At 54.0% G+C, this 21,182-nt stretch overlaps 1 protein-coding gene across 1 annotated transcript in view; it reads left to right on the forward strand.

Annotated features, from left to right (window-relative positions):
* Positions 1-15,790, forward strand: part of FAIM2 (Fas apoptotic inhibitory molecule 2) — a 29,704-nt gene extending 13,914 nt beyond the window's left edge. Inside the window, exons 8-12 of the mRNA XM_061206511.1 lie at positions 184-221; positions 760-847; positions 1,132-1,227; positions 2,912-2,965; positions 15,462-15,790. Of these exons, the coding sequence (XP_061062494.1) occupies positions 184-221; positions 760-847; positions 1,132-1,227; positions 2,912-2,965; positions 15,462-15,611 (426 nt within the window). The 3' untranslated portion in view covers positions 15,612-15,790. The remainder of the gene's footprint in view (positions 1-183; positions 222-759; positions 848-1,131; positions 1,228-2,911; positions 2,966-15,461) is intronic.
* Positions 15,791-21,182: the final 5,392 nt, after the last annotated feature.

Below are 21,182 nucleotides of genomic sequence, written 5' to 3' on the forward strand. Positions count from 1 at the left end.
AGGGCTGCAGAAAAAAGAAAGGGACAGCTGGGACCTCCTTCACTGGGAGAAATCCTGGAGGTAAATGTGTGTGTGAGCAAAGCAGACTCAGAGTTGAGGGGTATGCACAAGGGGTGGAGACCCAGGCTGGCCCTTGAAGGTGTCTGGGCCTCCAGCATTCCCTCATCCTGCTTCTCCTTTCAGACCCTGTCCATGGCCTACCTCACTGGGATGTTGTCCAGGTAAAGGGGCCAGGCGGAAGGGGGCTGGCCACACCCCGAGGGGAGCTGCCCCAAGCACAGTCCTTCTGGGGAGCGTTTGGAGGGGGGGGTGGGCACTCAGGCAGGCAGGAGACGTTGGCTTAGGGCGCGCTCCTCCTGCACTCTGCCTCCAGGACCTGGCCAGGCTGGTGGGTGGGGGTGGGAGACGGAGGAGAGCAAGGTGACACCTCTCAAGCTGCATCCGAAAAGACCCCAGGTTCACCATCACACAGTTCCCTATAAGCCACCTCCAGGCACCAGCACAAACCCCTCCCCAACCCCATTTCCACCTCTTCAAGATCCTTCTAACAGGATTTTGAGTCTGAGCATGTTGGGGAGGGTGGGTCCCAGTAGAAAGGATGAGGAGGCAGAGAGAGGGGGGATCCTGGGAAAGGGGAGAGGCTGGGGGCCAGAAGTCGTGGGATCAGATCCTGGCAGAAGGGGGAGGGCCTGGGAGGAGGGCGAGGGGAGACCAGAAGCCCTGCCCCGAAGCCGACCCCCTGGCCTGCCCGTCCTGCAGCTACTACAACACCACATCTGTGCTGCTGTGCCTGGGCATCACGGCCCTCGTCTGCCTCTCGGTCACCGTCTTTAGCTTCCAGACCAAGGTCAGCCCTGGGGCCTGCGGGCCGAGGAAGGTTGGGGCATGGGGGGGCTCCAAGCTTGGATTCCCCAGCTGGGGAAGGTAAAAGGCATGAGTAGTGTCTGGGGAGGCCACCTGGGATGGGAGGGGGAGGAACGCTGGGTTCTGGGATGAGCACAGGAAGGTGGCCTGCTGCCGGGGCCTCGGCCTTCTGGCCAGTACACTGCCCAGCCGGGGCCCCCAGGAACGCCAAGCTGCTCTGTGCAGGCCTGAGGGGCCCGGCAGCTGACGCCCATCCCATCCCTGCAGTTTGACTTCACGTCCTGCCAGGGTGTGCTCTTCGTGCTGCTCATGACTCTCTTCTTCAGTGGCCTCATCCTGGCCATCCTCCTGCCCTTCCAATACGTGAGTCTCCAGGTCTCCCAGCCGGCCCTATGGGGATGGAGGGGGCGGGGGACTGCTGGCCCGAGGGTGCTGTTTCCTCCTACACCCTCCAGGGAAGGCCGGGAGCCAAGGGCTCACAGCCTGCCATCCTGTCCTGCCCCTCCTGGCACCTGCCCTGGGCTGGTTGGCAGTGTAAGCAAACAACGAAGCGAGGCTTTTCTTGACAGGTCTGGGCACCTGCCCACTCCACAAGCCACATCCGCTTAGCCTTTCCCATCTTCTCCACTAGGGGGGAGGTGAGGCTGAGGGGGAGGGCTCGGATCATTTAAACCCTAGGCCGGGGAGGGGGCTCCGGAGCTCCATGGGGCCACCAGGCCCAGAGGAGCCCTGAGGAAGGGCTTCCTGGGACTCTTGGGGAATCAGGCAAGTCCAGAGAGGCAGGATCTGGCTGTCCAGGCAGGCGGGAAATGGGACAGTGGGGCTCCGAGCATACCCCTGCCTCATGAGGGTGTCCGTGGGGACAGCTGAATCTCAGCTCTTTAAGAAGTGTCCGGCCTGTCTGGGAAATCCCACTAAGACTGCTCAGGGCTCAGTGACCCATTCCAGGCACTCAGGCTGCTGCAGGTGGAGAAGGGGCAGACTGAGGGCATCACAGGAGGGGGTTTGAACCCTGGGAACCCAAGAGAGCAGCTGTTAGACCCGTGCTGAGGGCTCAGGGCTTGTACCTGCTGCGGGCTCCTCTTAGCTACCTCTAGTACGGGGGTCCCCCACTGCCCCTTCTCTGCCAGGCTGAGAACAGTATTCCTCACTCCCCCTCCCTACCCCATGCTGCCCAGCCCCAGGTTATTGCCTCCCAGTCCAGAACGTCAGGATTGGTTCTGGCATTTCCTTGGCTCTTCCCAGGATCCTGTTGACGAAGGGAGGAGCCGGAGCTGGCCTGGGGGCCCTCTGTGTATCTAGGATGGGGGGGCGGGGTACAGGAAGGGACCCCAGAGCTTCAAAGAACCCTTTATTGACCCGAGTCAGGCTGATGGAATGCCTATGTTTCCAGGAATCTTCTGGGGGAAGGCTCTTCAGAGGGCACGGCTGGTTTGGCACCTCTTGCAAGGTTTCCGCACTCAGCTGGGTGCCCCTGAGGCCTGGGGGGAGCAGAGGTTGGGAAGGGGTGCTGTTCCAGCCTCTGCAGGCAATCCCATCAAGCACAGCTGGCAGGGATGCCAGATGCCCCCCCAACCCCCGGGCCTAAGTCTTTGTCCCCTTCTACCTGAGCCCCTTTACCCACACAGGCAGAGCCAGGAAGCTCCCGACATGGGGACAGACAGCACAGGGATGAGTCCACACTGGGAGAAGGGCGCAGCCTCAGGCCAGACCCAGGCTGGGAGGATGGCAGGGACCCCATAGGATGAGTCGCCCTGGGCCAGCCTGAGCCTGGGGCTGTGTGTGGAGGAAAGAAGTGCTGGCCCATCTGGACCTCCCCTGCCAGCCCCTCCAGGATCACTGTTATCCTGGGGCTCCCCCACCCACCGTGAGCACACAGGGGATTAAGGACCTCTCAGTCTGGGGCTGGGTTTGGGGGGGTGAGAGGGGGCCCCCACTGGGGAGGTCTGCCCCACACCCTCCATTCTCGGACTGATCCCTTCTCCCTGCCCCTCTGCCGCACTGCCCATCTCGCCATCCTTGAGCCCATTTTTTGTCTGCCCCGCAGGTGCCCTGGCTCCATGCAGTGTATGCCGTGCTGGGAGCGGGCGTGTTTACGTTGGTGAGTGTGGCCTCCTGGGGGCCCTGCCTTCTCAGCCTCCCACCATCTCCACCATCCCTATCTTCCTCATAGTCCCCTTCTCTGAACCCTTGTGAAGGACCAGTGGGCGCAGAGGGGCTCAGTGCTGCTCAGGTCTCTAAGACAGACCAGCTGACCTGGGCAGAGGGGCAAGGAAGGTTGTAACAACAGGATTGACGCTTTAGACAGAGCTGGGAAGAGGTACCCCTGGCTCCTGGGGAGGTTCAGTGCTGCTTGTGGGGGTGGGAGAGTGAGGGTGTCCCAGCCGCATGGACTAAGTTAGTCCTTGCTCTGCTGCTGGGAGTAATCCGGGAAGGCTTCTTGGAGCAAGAGAGATTCCAGGTACCCTGTGACAGATGCACTTAGATTGAGCTTGTCCTTGGCTGTCCTCACCAAACTGAGAGTGTTAATGATGATGATTATGGTTGTGATAACAATGATAGCTGGTATTTTTTGAGCACTTGCTTCTCCCACAGCAAGCTCTGCACATATACTGAATCCTCACCATAACTCTATAAACTAGGTTCTATTGTTCTCAGATTAAGATGAGGAGCCTGAAGCTCAGAGACTTTAGATGACTTGCAGACAGCATACAGCATCCTAGGAAGTGGAGGGTTAGACTGGGCATATGCACAGATGGCCCCAGGGCCCCACTCAGGGTCTGAGGCTAGGTGGGGAAGGGAGTGGGGTGGCTGGAGGCAGATGCCCAGGAGATGGAAGGTGACCAGGGGCAGATGTCTGCCTAGAGCAGCCCAACACAGGCCCTTTGCTCAGTGGGCTCCCAGCACCTGAATGCAATGGTGCTCCAGGGCGAGCGTGTGCTGGTGACATCTTCTTGCGGGGTGGGGTGGCATCCAAGGTGAACATCCACTGCCAGCGGGAGCAGTGACCAGACTCTCCTCTCCCTCCCTGGTGTTTTCAGCTCAACTCAGTCTGGTCAGAGTTCTGGGCTTCATCACAGGTTCCAGAGGCTTATGGCTGACTGAGTGGGGGAGCAGAGATGGGGGGGAAATAGGGGGTCAGAACTATGAGCAGAGACTTCGGGGGTGTGGATAGGGATCGAGCCAGGAATGGGGGTGAGGTAGATTCATTCATTCATTTCCACAGGTCTTTATTGAGCACCTACAATGTGTGAGGTGTGTGCTGTGTGCCCAGGATGCCACAGTCAGCAGGAAGAGCACAGTGCATGGCACATAGTGGCACTCAGTAAATATCTATGGAGTAAATGGCCTCCAGGCTCAGAAGCTGAAGGCTGGATAGGACTAAAAAAGGGGTCTAGTGAAACTTCAAGCCTCTCATCTTAGAGACGAGAAAACTTAACCTCAAAGAAGTTAAGTGATTTTTCTAAGGTTTCCCTGCAAGATAATGGAAAATCAACTAAGTGTGATTGGCCTTGGTCAAGACTAGGGTGACCAACTTATCCCAGTTTACCCAGAACTTTCCCAGTTTTAGCACTGAAAGTCTCACTTCTTGGGGGAACCCCCTAGGAGCTCCAAGGTTGGGCAAACGAGGATGGTTGATGATCCTACGACACTAACTTCTCTGGCCCCTGATCAGCACTCTTTCCTCCACACAGTACCTGCTAAAGACAAATTTTGATGAAAAGGTTGGGGTGGGGGGGGGTGTCGGCTAGGAGGAAAGGAAGAAGGAGGGTCAGACTGAGGGGAGGGAGACTGGGGAGGCCTCAGAGGACAGCGTTTGCCAGGGACAAATGGAAGAAGAGGGGTCCGTGCCGGGCAGAGTGGGAGGAGGGTGAGCGCTGACGGAGGGTCAGGGAGTTTACCTGGCTTCGTGCTGATCAGGACACAGCATGTGTGTCAGCTATGCGGGGAGGCTGTGTGTACAAGTCGGGTTGGATGAACAGTAATCCTTTAAATTTGTTTAATAATCCCTTGCATTATTAGAATAATAAAAATAATCGCAACCATCTGTTCCACCCTTTACATTTTACAAAGCACTTTCACACCTATTACCTCACTGGATCTCCATCACAACCCAGGGAGGGAGGTAGTGCTGCTGTTAGACCTGCTTTCTACATGTGAAGACCCGCTTTCCACATCTGAAGTCCCGGGTGTTAAGGGGCTGGCACAGGGTCCCACCTCCAGTAAGGGGCAGATTTAGGACAGGACCCAGGTGTCCTGTGCCCAGCCTGGTGCCATTGCCAGAACCCCCATCGTCCCCCTCAAAGAGGACAACTTCTATTGGCTTGAAGTGGGGAGAAGCTGGGCTGATCTCTCCAGCAATGTTCCCCCTCCCTCTCTCGCACCATCAGTATTGCCCTCTCTACTGGATTATTTCCATCTGCATAGAAACAGGCTGTAATTTCTCCCAACTGAAAAAACAGCAACACACAAAACACTCTTAACCCACATCTCCCTCTATCCCCCCCAATTAGAGCAAAGCTCCTTAAAATGGAATCTACACTCTCTCCAATTCTTCTCCTCCCTTCCTCCCTTCTCTCCACTCAGTCCTTCTCCCATTCTCTCTTACCCTCTTAAAAATGCTCTCTCCGAGGTCCACAATGGCCTCCCTGTGACTGAATCCAGCGGTCATTTCTCAGTCCTTATCTTGCTCAACTCTCAGCAGCATTTGATACAATTGCTCATTCCCTCCCCCCAGAAGCATCTTCTTCACTTGGTATCCAGGCACCAGCTCTCCTGGTTTTCCTCCTTCTTCCCGGGTCACACTGGAGGGCTCTGGGGCCATGGACCATCCACACTCACTCCCTAGGGGATCTCAGACTGTCTCAAGACTTTGAATACCATCTTTTATGATGATGACCCTAAATTTTACATCACTAGCCTGGAATCCCACACTAGACTTTCCAATTGCCTACTCCGTGTCCACATTTGGAAATCTACTAGGCACCTCAAACTTAATGTGCACAGAGTTCAGCTCCTACTCTTCCCCGAACCCCTGCTCCTCCCACAGCCTTCCTTGTTGCTGTAAGTGGCAGCTCCATCCTTTCAGTCACTCAGGCCAAACGCCTTGATGACACCTCGACTCCTCACTCTCCCCACACCCCACAGCTGGCCCAGCAGCAAATCCGGTTGGCCTCACCTTCCATCTAGAATCTGATTGCTTCTCTCCACCTTCACGGCTACTTCCTGGTCCATGTCGCCATCACCTTCCACCTGGATTCTTGAAATGGCCTCCCACGGGTGCTGCCCCGACAGTCTGTGTCCCACACCACAGCAGCTAGAGTGATCCTGTTAAACATTAATGAGGTCAGGTCATTCCTCCGCTTGGCCTCCAGCAATCGCTCTCCACTGCCTGCAGGCCCTCCCTGACCTCACGGCCTCCCGCTCCCCGTCACCCACTCTGCTGCAGCCACGCTGGCATCCTTGCTGCTCCTGAGGACGGCAGGCTCACTCCCAGCCCGGGGCCCCTGCACCCGAGGTTGCCTCTGTCTGTTCCTTCCCATCTGCTCACAGCTCCCTCTCTCCCCTCCTTCAAGTGTTTGCTTTATTTACAATCTCTTGTGCTGAGTGTGTACACACGCACATGCAGGCACGCACACATGTTGCTCCCTACGCCCCTGTTTCTCCATAGCACGTCTCATCCTCTGACATACTACATATTTTTCTGGTTTGTTTATTTATTGTTTGTCTCCGTCCAGCAGAATTTAAGTTCCTTGAAGGCAGGGATTTGGGTCTGGCTTGCTCATCGCTGCATCCATGGTGCCTAGAACAGTGCGTGGCGCACAGCAGGCACCCCTAGATGTTTGCAGAATGAACAGACGCCTGAGAGGCCAGGTCCGGCTGAGGCGCTGTCAGAGTGAGGCAAAGAAAGCATGGGTGCATAGCTGACTTAAGCATCAGTCTTCTGTGAGTCACAGGGGGGAGGAACCACTGCACCTAATTACCTGTTAATGTCTTATTAGGAGAGCAACACTCCGACAGTTTTGGGTTCATCTGGCAGGTTATGTAAACAATGGTTAGGAGCACGTGGCGTCAATGCCCCAGTCCCATCTCCTGCCCTCTGCCACCTGGCTCAAAGGAGGGACGACCTGCAGCCCGTCCCCTGGGTCCCATGGCGTGGGGAGAGTTGAGGAGGGGCTGCTAGACTCATTCCCCTCCCTCCTCTCAGTGTCAGGTGGGTGGAGACCCACAGAGGCCCAGCCCCATAAGAACTAAGGTCCCCATTCCTCCCCATTAACCTCAACTCAGAAGGTCCTTGACCTCAATCTGATCCTGCTTCCAGCATCACTTCTGTCCTTTGGAATCTGTGGTCCTGTAGCTTCAACCCATCCACAGAACCAGTGCCCAGCACCCCTGGTCTCTCCATCTGCCCATCCTGGCATCTCCTACCCTAGCCGATGGAGAATTCTCAGCACCATGAGGGGCCGTTCCAGCACTGCAGCTAGGCAAGAATTTCACTCAGCGATCCCTATCCTCCTTGCTGCCTCGAGGAGGATGTGTGAGAAAAGAGGGAAGAGAAGTGTCAGAGGCGGGCCCAGATCCCAGTGAGAACCACCCCAACCCCCAGCAGCCTGGGCCTTGGAAGGGCTGTGAGAAGCAAAAGATTTTCTCCTAGAGACCTCAGCCCCTCCCCTGAGGGACTCTGCCATCTTTGAGAGCAGGGCCGCCCAGATGGAGTAGGCCGAGACTGGGGAGGTGGGGAGCCAAGGCCTCTTAGGGCCGTGGTCCTGCCTGCAGGCAGGGGCCCCTCCTGGGCCTCACCCCGACTAGCCTTGGCACATTCTCAGGAGGCTTGGGTGTTCTCCCTCACCCTACCACGTAACCCCCCTCTAGGCACCAGACGCAAATGCCAATGGAAGTAGGTGAGTCAGCCGAAAGGTACTGGCCTCAGGCTGGCCCCCTCCTCCTCTCCCCTCTAGTGCCCTCTCCTGGAGTGCTTTTCTGTAGAAGCTCATGGAAAGTGAGGCAGAGGAACTTGAGGGCTGGGCCGGGGTGATGAGGCAAGGTGGAGGCGTTTGGACAGAGCAGGAGGGTTGAGGCAGGGAGAGGGGGAGAGAGAGAGAGAGAGCGAGGGAGCACAGCTGGCGCCCAGGGCCTGGCCAGCTGGTTTCCTGCAGTGACTGAGCCTCTTTGCCTACATGACTCTGGGCAGGTTGCTCTGCCTCAGAGTTGGTCCTTCTTTGGGAAGCTAAGTCTCCCGGCCACTTAAATCAGGAAGCCAAGCCTGGATACCTAGGGAAGAAACCAGGAGTAGGACTTTAGAAATTAGGTGATGGGCCCAATGGGAACAGAACTCTCTCCTGCCTGCCCCATCTGGCCAGTTTGAGGACCTCAGGAAACATCAGTCGCTATGCTTTAAGGAAGATTAGTGAGAAGCCAGATTAATGAATAGGAGAGAGGCTGAGAGATTAGTCAGGAGGCCACTGCAGTGTCCCAGAGTCAGGGATGGGGTGGCACGGAGAGCCTGTGTGGTCAGTACTGGATGCTTCGGGGCCTGATGGTGTTTGGATGAGCGAAGCTTGGATAGGAAGATGCTTTGTTTGTGGAGGTGCTGGGCCTCCAGTGCTGGGTATTGACTTCTGACCATTGAGGGGACACACACAACCGTCTGCTCTCAGTTCCTAGAAGAAAAGGAACACTGAGACTGTGAGCCCTCAGAGTGACAGGGACCTCCCTGCGCTGAGACCCAGAGAGAGCACACCCAGACACACACACCACACACACATACACACCACACACACATACATACTACACACTCACACACACACCATACACACATCACACATACACACCACACACACATACACACACACCACACACATGCATACCATACACACGTCACACATACACACCACACACATACATACTACACACACACACCACACACATGCATACCATACACACGTCACACATACACACCACACACACACACATACCACACACACATACCATACACACGTCACACATACACACCACACACTTACATACTACACACACACACACCCCACACACATACCATACACACGTCACACATACACACCACACACACACACCACACACACATGCCATACACACATCACACATACACACACCACACACAGACACCATACACACATCACACATACACACCACACACACACACCACACACATACCATACACACGTCACACATACACACCACACACACACCACACACACATCACACATACACATCACACACACATACACACACCACACACACACATGCCCTACACACATCACACACACACCACACACACATACACACCACGCACATACACATCACACATACACGCTACACACATACACACACCACACACACATATACACGTGCACACCATATACACATCACATATACACTACATACACACACACCACACACACATACACACCACACACGCATACATACCACACACACACACATCACACACATGCATGCACTGTTGGCCACCAAGCTGGATGAAAGCCCCATTTTCCTGACTCTCAGCCCAGCATTCTTTCTACTCTGTCTCCCTGTCCATTTCACAGATGGGAAGATAGAGGCCTAGAGAGGTCCCCCCACAGCAGGAGGGCCCAGAGAGGCCTTCTCAGCCTCTGTCACCCTGAGGCTAGGCTTTGGGCAGTTACTTCCATCCAGCCCCAACAGGGAATCTGTGTGTCCTGTGAACCTTCCCACAGCATGTGAGGGATTTGGGGAAGAGACTCCAGTCTGCCCCCACCCCACCCCTTACCCTGCTTTTCTAGTGGGGGCTGTGATAGATGCCCTGCCTTCTTCACAGTTAAAGAAACACTTTGAAAAGTAAAAATGGCTACACAAACCCAAGGCAGGGGTATCACTTTATTTTAGACTCATCTTTATTTCATTCAGAGTTTAGAGACTCTTTTGCCTCAGTGGTTTACATGAGCCTGAAAGATCCAGTGAGAACCTTCTCTGTCCTGGCGACCACCCTCTGCCACCACAACAGCCCTGATGCCCACCCGAGGCCTCATCTGAACCCACTCGAGATTGAGTGGATTCCTCTGAGGGTGACAGGAGGGAGGGTGGATTGACCAGTAATTGCTCCTTCGGGGGGAAAGTGCACTCGTGTCCCCCTCCTGAACCTCACTTGAGTCTCACTTCCTGAGACACTAATCCTCAGAAACCAATGCCCTGCTCAAACCAAGCCTTTCAAACCAACACCCTGACCCGGAGAAGGTGAAAGAAGCCCCCCAGCCCCAGTGCTGGTAGACTGAGGGAGGGTTGATTCAGAGTCCCTGTAGGGAGCAGGGCAGGGGAGCATCTACACAGGCATACAGGGGCAGAGCCGGGAAAGGTGCTATCAGGAGGGCCAGGGGGGGCCCTTCAGGTGGCCACGTGCACCCCACCCAAACCACAGTCAAGGCCTAGCTCATCCTCTTACCACTGTGACCTTTGGGCAAGTTACTTGATCTCTCTGTGCCACATCTTAAAATGAGGCTAATACTAACTATCTCACAAGGCTGTGGTAATGCTTAATAAGATAATATATGAACAGAAAAAAGAAAACAGCCTAGCACCTGGAACATGGTAGTCTCTCAACTACCATGGTAGCTTTCACCCTTATTGTAAATGTTAACCTTATAATTCAGAACACCAGATTTTGGAGCACAGTAGCTGGGTTCAAATCCATTCTCTGCCACATTCAAGCTGTGTGGACTGATCAAGTCATGTCCCTTCTCTGTGCTTCTGTTTCCTTATCCGTAAAATGCAGATAATAATAGTACCCACCTCGTAGGTTGTAACTTTTCAGTGAATTAATATGTGCAAAGCAGTGAGAAAGTGCCTGGCATGTCATCAGTGATCAATAATATTACCTGTTAGTAGTAGTCAGTTACCTAAGGTCATAGGCAAGCTTTGAACCCAGGTCTATGCGACTCCCCAGTCCGTGCTCTTAAGCACTGTACTACACGCACACCCTTCCTCTTTCACATACCTTTTCACACTGCTCCCCTTTTATCTTGGGCCAGACTTTCTGGCTCACATGGCTGCCAGACCCTGTTCCTTTGATGGTGGTGACCCACCTGGGAGTGCTCCCCAGGACCCAGGGCTGCATGCAGAGGTCGTCTGTGCCATTTAAACTTTTGACACCCAGGTCGCTGAAGACAAGAGAAGTATCTTCTATGGGCCCCAGGTGGGTCTCCACTCAGCTCCCCTCTCCTTGTCCTGCATCCCAACCGAGGGCACAAGGGCTTAAAGCTGGTAGTCTCTTTTCTCTGGAATCCTCAAAGCCCACGCTCACCTTCTAGCCCAGAAAGTGGGCCGCGGGGCCAAGTGGGCCCAGCGCTCCCTGCATCCCCCCAGATAGCCTGCTAGGCTCTTGGCCATGAGCTTTGTTTACACTTCTCACCTCTTCCATCCTTCTGCACAGACACATACAGACACACACACACACACACACCCCACGCCCCAAAGCAGTGTCACATGGTAGAAACAGAATGGGATTGTCTGTCCACTCAGCTGTGTGAAGTGGGCGAGTCATTTATACTCTCTGGGCCTCAGTCTCCTCAGCTCCATGATGGAGATGATCATGCAATACCTGCGCCAGGGGATTATGGTGACAGTTAAATGAAAGAGTTCACAAACTCTTCTTTTGTGCTACTTTAACCCTTCTCTTAATTTTTTCTAATATAATGTATGAATACACTTATTCATATATTTCATTTTTTTAAATCTTAAATAATATAGATAAAGCAAATGTCATTTGGCAGTGTAACAGCTGTGGTCAGTTGTCTCTCCTTCCAGACCTTTCTATATGCATTTTATAGATATATGCTATGTAGGCTCCTATAACATATAGTTTTGTGAGGTTTTTTTGTTACATAAAGGGGCTCATGTGATTTGGATTTTTCTGCAAGTTGTGCTTTTCTAATAAGAGTGTATATCAGAGATGTTTCTGCTTCAGCACTGCTGCCCACAGTTTACTTCACAATCCTCTGGTTGATAGAGGTTGGGTTTGTTTCCAGGGTTTCACTGTTAGAACCAAGGCTGCCGTGAACAGCCTTGGGTGTGCTGCTTTGAGCCCTTATGCTGGCATTTCTGTAGGATGGACATGGTCCACGTATATTTTTTATGCTGATTCAACACATTGCAACCCCAGCTTTTTGTATTCAGTGCCTGTTTGTTGGTGGCTCTGAGCTACCCTTTCCATGGCATGGCTCCCCCAGAGCCGCTCAGCCTCACCTCTGGGAGGACAGCAGACATAAGCCTGGACGAGGCAGGGTCAGGCCGAGTGTATGGCCGTGGGACCCTGACCAGGTGCAGCCCTGGCCAATAGGGTGAACCAGGAAAGTTTGCCTTTGTCTCCTCTGCCCTCTGTGCGTGCTTCCTCCCTCCCTTCAAGCCCACCCTCCCCCCTTCTCTATCGGAATGTAGGAGACAGGTAATCTGGTTCCAGCTAGATAAATGACCATCAGCAAGTCACTCACCTGCTCTGAGACTCCTTTCCTCATATTTAAAATAATAAGGGTGAATATCCACCTCCTAGAGTGAATTGGGCAAGTGAGATAAAGGACTAGCGCGTGAAAAGACGGTTCAGATGTAAGTTAGTAGCGTCCTCGTCCAGCTCCTGCCTCTTGCCCCTGACCCACATGCCCCTCCTGCAGGGTCTTGTATCCAGTTGCCTCGCAACTCAAGCACCTGCTGTCCTCTTTTTTTTTTTTTATGACTTTGGCAGGATTGGGGAATTTTTTTTTATATATAAATTTATTTATTTTACTTATTTATTTTTGGCTACATTGGGTCTTCGTTGCTGCGCGCGGGCTTTCTCTAGTTGCGGCGACCGGGGGCTACTCTTGGTTGCGGTGCACGGGCCTCTCATCATGGTGGCTTCTCTTGTTGCGGAGCACGGGCTCTAGGCGTGCGGGCTCAGTAGTTGTGGTGCATGGACTTAGTTGCTCCTTGGCATGTGGGATCTTCCCGGACCAGGGCTTGAACCCGTGTCCCCTGCATTGGCAGGCGGATTCTTAACCACTGCGCCACCAGGGAAGTCTCCTGCTGTCCTTTTAGGTGTCAGTGGTCAATCTGGTCGTTAGCTCTCAACTAAGATCTTAGCTGCCAACTAAGATGTTAACTATGACCAAGATATCTGCTCTCAGCCAACATGTTAGGGAACAGTGCTCATCACCCAGGGAGATTATCAAGTTACTTTCCCCTATGTGAGTGCATGCTCGTAATGTAATCTCTGATCATGTCTTTTGCTTTCATGTTCCCTGCAACATAGTAGATGCTCAACAAATGCTGCTGGGAATAAATGAATGGAAAGCCTTCAGCTGGCTTACAGGCATGAGGTTGCAGTGATGGGTGTTACTGGGCAGTGGGGTTGAAATTTGTGGCAGGCTCTCGCAGATAGCCCATGTAGATAAGCATCCATGGCCATTGGCCAAGGACAGGGGCAGAAACCATTTCATTCCTCTTTTCTCCAAGAGAAAAGCCAGCTGGCTGTTCTAGGAGGCTCCTTGGAGAGGCCACCCCCAGACCGGGTCAGGTCCAAGCCTTCTAGTTGAGAGATTCAATTTCATTAGCTCACCCAGGGGTGACCGGGCTCTGGGAAATCAACCAAGCAAGCGACTGATTGGTAAGCCAGATCAGCAGTTTATTAACTTATGCTGGCAGCCGTGACTGCTAAGCAGCCTGTAGCATTGAGTCAGCCCCTCTCCTTGCCTGTTCTTGCTACAGAAGGAAACTTTACCTGGCAATCCAAATCAAATTGAGAAGGAGTAGAGTAGAGTGGAGTAAAACGACACTAAAGAATAACGATAGTTGATGACACGTATGCTGTCATACATTTACCCTCAAAACCACACCATGGTGTGGTCGTCATTACTGTCCCATTTTGCAGGTGAGGACACTGAGGTCAAGTGGGTGATGGCTCCAAGGTATAGAAGCCCAAACCCAGGCGTTCCGACTCCGGTCCTGTGTTCTCATGCCCTGAGCAGGGCCCCCTCAGCCCTGGCTATGGTTCTCCATTTGCCTGCTGTTAAGGCTACACAGCTTCCCTAGTGACATTTCTGCCTCCTTGCTGAGTGGCAGGAGACCTGAGTCTCAGCAGCAGCGCACACAAGCTCTCAAGAGGGCACCTCTCCTTCTGCAGATATAACAATAAAACTGCACTAATAGCCACCATTCATTAAGTGCTTACCATGTGTCAGGCACCTTGCCAGGCACCTTGCACGCATTATCTCACTCTCACAACATCCTCAGGAGGCAAGCACACTCATCTCCCTTCTGCCGAGGCGGACTCACGGGCTCAGAGCAACTAAATAACCTGGCCCAGGATCCCAGAGCTAGTGAGTAGCAGAGCTGAGACTGGAATCCAAGTCGGTCTGACTTTCAAGCCCATACTTGTAATCACCCCCACCACCCCGCCCTCAAGGGTGACATGCCTTGATGTCCCACATGCTGGAGCTGTTCCCTGTTGGAGCCTCTGGCCCCTGGGCTCCAGCCTCTGTCCATCCATCCCTTTGCCCCACTGCTCCTGCCACAGTGAATTCCTCATTCTGCACACCACCGCCCTCACCTCCAGGGCTTCCCCAGGCCTGCTTAGTCTAGCAAACTCCTACTCATACTTCAAGCCCCAGGGAAAGTGTCACCTCTCCCGGGCTACCTTCCTCCTGCCCAATCAGCCCTAATTATGGCATTTACCAGGTTTTATTGTAATCATCTGTAAGTGTCCCCCACTAAGTGGTGAGCCCCCGAAAACAGGCATGGCGTGGTGTTCCTCGTTGTCTCTGCAGCTCTGAGCAACTCACTGGGGCTCTCGGGGGAGCCTGTTTCCTGGTAGAAAACACATTAACCCTGGGTGCTGCCCATTAGCTGCAGAGCAGAATGGTTAAATGAGGGGGCTCTGGAGCCAGCCTGCTTGGGTGCAGATCCTGGCTTTGCTACTTCCCAGCTGTGTAACCTTGGTTAAGTACTGAACATCTCTGGGCCTTGGTTTCCTCTAAGAAAGGTAGAATCCCTACTCAATAGGGACATTATTAGGACAAAGTAGGCTAATGTCTGTAAAGCACCTAACAAGTGCCTGCTCCCTGCTCACTGTTACATGGAGCATTCGTTCATCCTCTAAGAGTAGGGCCCTGAGGGAATGGCAAGAAGACTATGCCTCCGCTTGAAGGTCCCCTCCTCCAGGAAGCCTTCCCTGACCCCTGACACACTCACATTGGTCAGGTACCTGTTATCAGCCCCCTGTGGCACTTTGTGTTTCTCTTTGTTACTCACCATACTAACAATTACTTTCCCGCTAGACTCTAAGCTCTATGAAGTCGGGGTTCTTGTCTGTCTTGTTCTTTGCCGCATCGGTGGCTGGCACATAGTAGGTGCTCAGTAAAAAAGTGTTGAATTAGGGATGGAAGGTGTTGGGAAAGTGCCATATTCTGGGCTGTCACAGGAGGGTCACTGAGCAGCCAGGCAGCCCGTGATAACAAAATTGAGGGTGGGCCTGGGCTGGGACACTGGGCTCCCTTGGTCAGTGTCACAGTGACCAGACCTTCTGACCTCTCTCTCTCTCTTCCCCCTTCCCTCAGTTCCTGGCATTTGACACCCAGTTGCTGATGGGTAGCCGACGCCACTCGCTGAGCCCTGAGGAGTATATTTTTGGAGCCCTCAACATTTACCTGGACATCATCTATATCTTCACCTTCTTCCTGCAGCTTTTTGGCACCAACCGGGAATGAGGAGCCCTTCCCACCCCCCCTTCCTTCAGAGAATGCCCCCTTGCTGGTCCTCTGACCCTCCCTGTGCTCCTGCCAGCTCAGATATAAAGCTAGCTGCCAGCCCAGCCTTTGGCCAGCCTGCTCACTTCCCTCAGCCAGCCCTCATTCTCACCCTCTGCAGCTTGTACCCATGCCATCAGGGGCCCTGCGGTACCCAGGTCACACCATCCCCTGTGCCGCCCCTTCCCCCCAGTTATATCTCCCAAACTGAGACAGTCGAGGCTGGAGGTTCCTCTGGGTTTGAGGACCCAAGAGATGAGTGGGAGAAGCCCAGCAGGATTTCAGAGGTGGGAAAAAGATCCCAGGAAGCCTGGCCGAGGCCTGCAGCCCCACCGTGATTCCTCCTGAGGCTGCCACAGCTGTGGGACTATGGGGCACACTGTCCTGTGCCCACCCCCTGCCTCCTCTCCCTCCTTCCAGGTTAGGCTTTGACATTCGGTAAGAAAGGGGTGGGGAGGACAACTGGGAGACAAGATGTGGGTGCTCTGCAGTGGGGGGACGGGGATAGAGGGTGAACAGGATGGCTGTTCCAGGCTGCCCATCTTCTCTCAGCTCTGGGACCAGCGGCTTGGTCTAGGCACCTGAGCCCTGCAGCAGAGAGAGGGGCAGGAGGCCAGTGCCATCTGTGCTTGCCTTGGTTTACCCTCCTGGGTCATGACACAGAGCTGTTGGGGCAGGAGGTGGGGGCAGGGGCCCTGCTACTGAGTGGGGACCTGTCCTGAGGCTCCAAGGGAGGTGGGAGCAGGCAGCCAACCAACTGGGAGGCCTGGGCTCTGCAGCACCGCCGACTCACCCAGACCTGCATCCTCCTGGGAGGCGTGGCAGGACTGAAACCAACATCCGCTCACGTCTTCTCTTAAACTCCCAGGCTGCTGCCACAGGCCTGAGGCTGAGTGAGGGCTTGGGCCCTGGAGGACTGGGTATTCTAGGGAAGGGGGGCTTATCTAGCAACTGAGCCAGCCCCATCAGGAGGGAATCCGGCCCTGCCTCCAGCCCTTCCCCACGGTCTTTCTGCCCATCTCACTTCCTAAAACCTCCCCCATCCTCTGCCAGTTGCTGGCTTATCCCCAGTCAGGCCTCCTGAGGCCTCCATTGGCAGTGCCCGTGTCCCTTCTCCTAGCTTCTCTGGCCACTCAGGCCAGAGGTCTAGGCCGTTTCACTCCTTATCTCCTCATCTCTCCAATTTGGAAGCCGTCCAGCTGATGTTAACAACCAGGGCAAGTCCCTCCAGCTGGTCCCCATGTGATGGGGTCGGGTCTCCTTATCAGCCTCTGGGCGGCTGAGATCTCAGGCAGGGTGTGCGTCAGCCACCCAGCCCCCTGCAAGTCTGCCGGGGAGTGGACGAGGGGGCCACACCTGGGGGAAGCGCACAGCCTGCCCTTGCTAGCGGCTAACTGGGCCAGTGGAAAGTTACTGTGTGGAGTCAGGGAGGTTCAGAGTGGATACCTGGACCCTTCCTTGGCCTCTCCCTCCAGGGTTGCCTCTCTCCCCATATGCCGGTGGCTCTGTTTGCCCCTGGGGGTGGGGGGATAACTAGGTATGTTATCTATGTGTTCCTGATCCCTCCCTCTCCGCCCTTCCTATTTCCAACTTTTAAGAAATATTGCAGAAGCATTTGAGGTTTTGTTCCATCTTGGGTATGAGGAGAGAGGGAACCAATAATGGATGGCGGTGTTGGTGTGTGAGATAAAGGCAACTGGGAGCACAGGTGGGATGCGCCCTGCGTGCTGGTCTAAATTAATCCATTACGGCAACCCTACGAAGGTAGTACTCAGCGCATCCCCATTGCAGAGAGGAAAGCTGAGGTGATGGAGAGGCTTGGTCCAAGGTCATACAGCTAATAGACTGGATGGGGGCTGGAATGAGACTGGATGGTCAGGCCCTGACAGCTCGGGGGATTCGTTGTCCTCGTTACCATCCCTGGCCTTCCATCCCCACCCCACCCCAGCTACCACCACCAGATTTTGTACTCTGTAGTTTCCACCTTCTAAACACAAGCTGGGAAGCAGGATTCTGGTGTCTGATTTCCAGCCTCATTGCCAACAGGCTCATGGTATTAAGCAAGTGTTTCTTTCTGTGATTCAGTTTTCCTACCAGCAAGATGGAAGACCGTGGCCAGAGTGCCGCAGGGACAGGCACCAGGACACTTATTTGCACTGACTTCCTTATCCAGTTCCTTATCCTTCCTTATCCACCTCTCCTCCGAGGTCCCCTCGATTCCTCTCCTAATCTCCAGTTCCAGTGCTAGAAGGGTTACTTCCCCCACCCCTTGCCCTGTAATTCTCAGCCTGGGCCTTGGTCATGCTTCCCAGAATCCACTTGTCAAAGCCCTCCTCTTCCTAGGACAGTTTATGCAGAAATTGGGGATTGAGAAGCTTTTCCAAGGCTGAGCTCCAAAAGCGTGAAGGGAGAGGCAAGCACTCAGCAATAGACAATGTGATGGGGCAACTCAGGGTCATCGCACAGCAGAGTATGCTGCAGAGTCTCCTATTCTGGTTCCTGAGGGGTCCAGGACCAGGGGTCCAGGTCTGAGCTGGCAGCAGAGCCAAGGCTGAGGCTCCTGTGTTCCACCTGTACTGAAGCCATGAGGCACCCCAGGGACACCTGGATGGGTCTTGGAAGGAGGAAGGGTGGGGAACAGGAACGCAGGATTACAAGAAACAGAGAAACCGAAGCTGGGCAGGTGCCACAAGCTGCAGAGGAGGAGGGAAGCCTGCTTCCCTGCCCAGGAAGGGGTGGGTTGGACTTTATAAAACTGCAGGCAGCCAAGAATCTGACCATCTGTGATGCAGATCAGAGGTCTCTTACTGAGGGGAAAACAGAGCAAAAGATCCTCTCCTGGGGATTGTAGATGGGGGGCCAGGGAGGTACACACAAGTCCCTGGCCTCTAGCACCGATTCCCAGGCTCAGGTGTGGCTCCTGTATCGCCTGGGGAAGCCCCTGGAATCTTGGTTCTGCCATCCTCAGCTTTTGCTCCTGGGGGCATCAGGATCAGACAGACACCCTTGTTCCAAAAGGCTCCGCCTCTCCCTCCCTGGCCCACCTGGGATTTCACTCAAGCACTTTGCTGCCCCTCAGTGGCTGCCTGAGGAAAAGCAGGGCCTGGTTCTGCAGGCGAGAGGCAGAAGGATGTGTGGCCTGAGGTTTGCGGGCAGGATCTGGCCACTGGCCTTCATTCCCGGCTCTTCTCGGATCACCCCAGACCACTCTCTGCCTCAGCCTCCTGCTGTTCCCTTTAGTCCAGCCACTGTCGTCTCTCAGACACTGTTTACCTGTCTGTTGGAAACCACCCCTGTGCCACCCAGGCCCAGAGCTTTCTCTCCAGTGTCTGAGGGCAGAGACACACCCCCAGAAACAAGCCCTTCAGGCCTCAGCTCCTCCAAGTTTCCTGGGATCTGCGCTGTTCCTTTCCCTGGCCTCACCTTCCTGGTCCACGACTGACAGGAGATAAGAATAAAAGTAATAATGACACCCGAACCTTCTCCTTTGCCTGCCTTTTGCTCGTCCCCTCGGATGGCTCAGGGAGTGTGTGTGTGTGTGTGTGTGTGTGTGTGTGGCAGTGTGAGGGGTTCACACCAGAGCTGCTGCTCCTAGTGTAGCTAAGTGAGAATTAAATCTCCATGTTCCACACTGGCCCTCCTGTCGATATATATAGACCCTTGGTGGAGGCCCTTTGGATCCTTGCACCTGTGACAGCCCTGACAGAGGCTCCTCCCAACAGGAAGCCTTCCATGGAAGGCTGTTCTTTTGTGCGCAGTTCTGTTAGAAGATCCTTCCTTATTTTGACCCAAAATCTGGTTCCCTAGAAGGAAAGCCTATGTTGTACCTGGAAGGATCCCCAAGAACAGCAGCTTTGAGAGTTGCCTCTCCTACGAAGCCTTTCTCAATCCTTCCCCCAGGTGCCCTGGCCACTCCCTCCTCGGAGCCCTCCTGCTCTGTACCACTCTAGCTGCGTTTTAACCTCTCCTTCTGTCTTCTCGTATAAGACCTGAGCTGCTTGAAGGCATGAACTGTGTCTTGTTCACCCTTGAATTCATAGGTCTTATGGCAAATGGCGTCAATAAACAGCTTTTGAATGAATGGAGGAATGAATGAATGAACCCCCTCCAACCCTTTTATTTTACCTAGGAGGAAACTCCGGAGCAGAGGGTGCAGTGACTTGTCCAAGTTTATACACGAGTGAGTGACTGGGGGTGGGATTACAGGGCACAGGGGTTGATGATTACATTACCAAGTTCCTCTGAGGAACTCAGGGCTGAGCGTGGCGTGTGGGAGGGGACACATCACACTGGGGCAGTGGGAGACCTTATCTCGCCTCTGACAAGGTTTTGGTATCAGTTCAACTGGAGCAGGGAAAGGAGCAGGGCAATAGTTAGGGGACTCTGAGGAAAGAATAAGTAACATGTATTAAGCACCTCCTGAGTACAAAGCACGTCCATAGCCGGCAGGAGATAGGAGAGGGAGAAATCACCAACGGTGATTACAGGAGAGAAAACATACCCGACAGCTCCAGACCACTTAGCTGAGAGTCCCAAGTATTAATAAATGTGCTCTAAAGTAACCCCAGCAGGAAAGCAAGTGCTGAGGAGATGTGGAGCAGTGGAAAGGGGAGGCCTCTGTGTCGGGGCTGGAAGTGAATGAAGGCTGAGGGGCCTGGATGGGTACAAAAGGAGGCATGGCAGCCCAAGCCGGCAACACTGGGCTCCCTCGCCACCGCCTGCTTCCAACCAGCCCTTCAGTCTCACTCTATCTATTTACCCATTCTGTCTTCACTAGTTCCTAGGGCTGCTGTAACAAATTACCACAAACTGGGTGGCTTAAAACAACGGAACTAAGTTATTCTCCCACAGCTGTGGAGGCTCGAAGCCTGAAATCAAGGTGTCGGTAGGGTTGGTTCCTTGTGGAGGCTCTGAGGGAGGGTTCATTCCGTGTCTCTCTCCCAGCATCTGGTGGCTGCAGGCAATCCTTGGTGTTCCTTGGCTTGCGGTTGCCCTCCAATCTTTACCTCTGTCTTCACCTGGCCTTTTCCTCTGTGTCTCTGTGTCTTGAATCCGTCTCTCCTTTCTCTTATAAGGATACTTGTCATCGGATTTAGGCCCACCCTAAATCTAGGATGATGATCTCTTCTTGAGATCCTTAATTACATCTACAGAGACCCTATTTCCAAAAAAGGTCATATTCACAGGTACCAGACGTTAGGACTTGGACATCTCTTTGGAGGGGGTGGGTCACTATTCAACCCACTAAACCATCCACACCCTTCTGGCAGCTGCTGCCTCGACTGGTGACCTTCGTGTACATCCTCCCCACCCCAGGAATGGTCTTCACACTGAGGTTCTTCATTCCCATTCCCAGGCTCCCAAGCTAGTCTGGAGAAATTCCAGAGCTGAGCTGACCTGATCTGGCTTATACCTGCCATCTGTCTTCACTCCAGTCTGGCTACTCTCAGCAAACCTGTGTTTGCCCGCTCACTGATTGTCCCCTACCCCCATCCCCACACACAGACGGCTAAGATCATTTCTTCCCAGCCC

This window comes from Eubalaena glacialis, chromosome 11 (assembly GCF_028564815.1).
Source record: "Eubalaena glacialis isolate mEubGla1 chromosome 11, mEubGla1.1.hap2.+ XY, whole genome shotgun sequence".
Classification (NCBI taxonomy): domain Eukaryota; kingdom Metazoa; phylum Chordata; class Mammalia; order Artiodactyla; family Balaenidae; genus Eubalaena; species Eubalaena glacialis.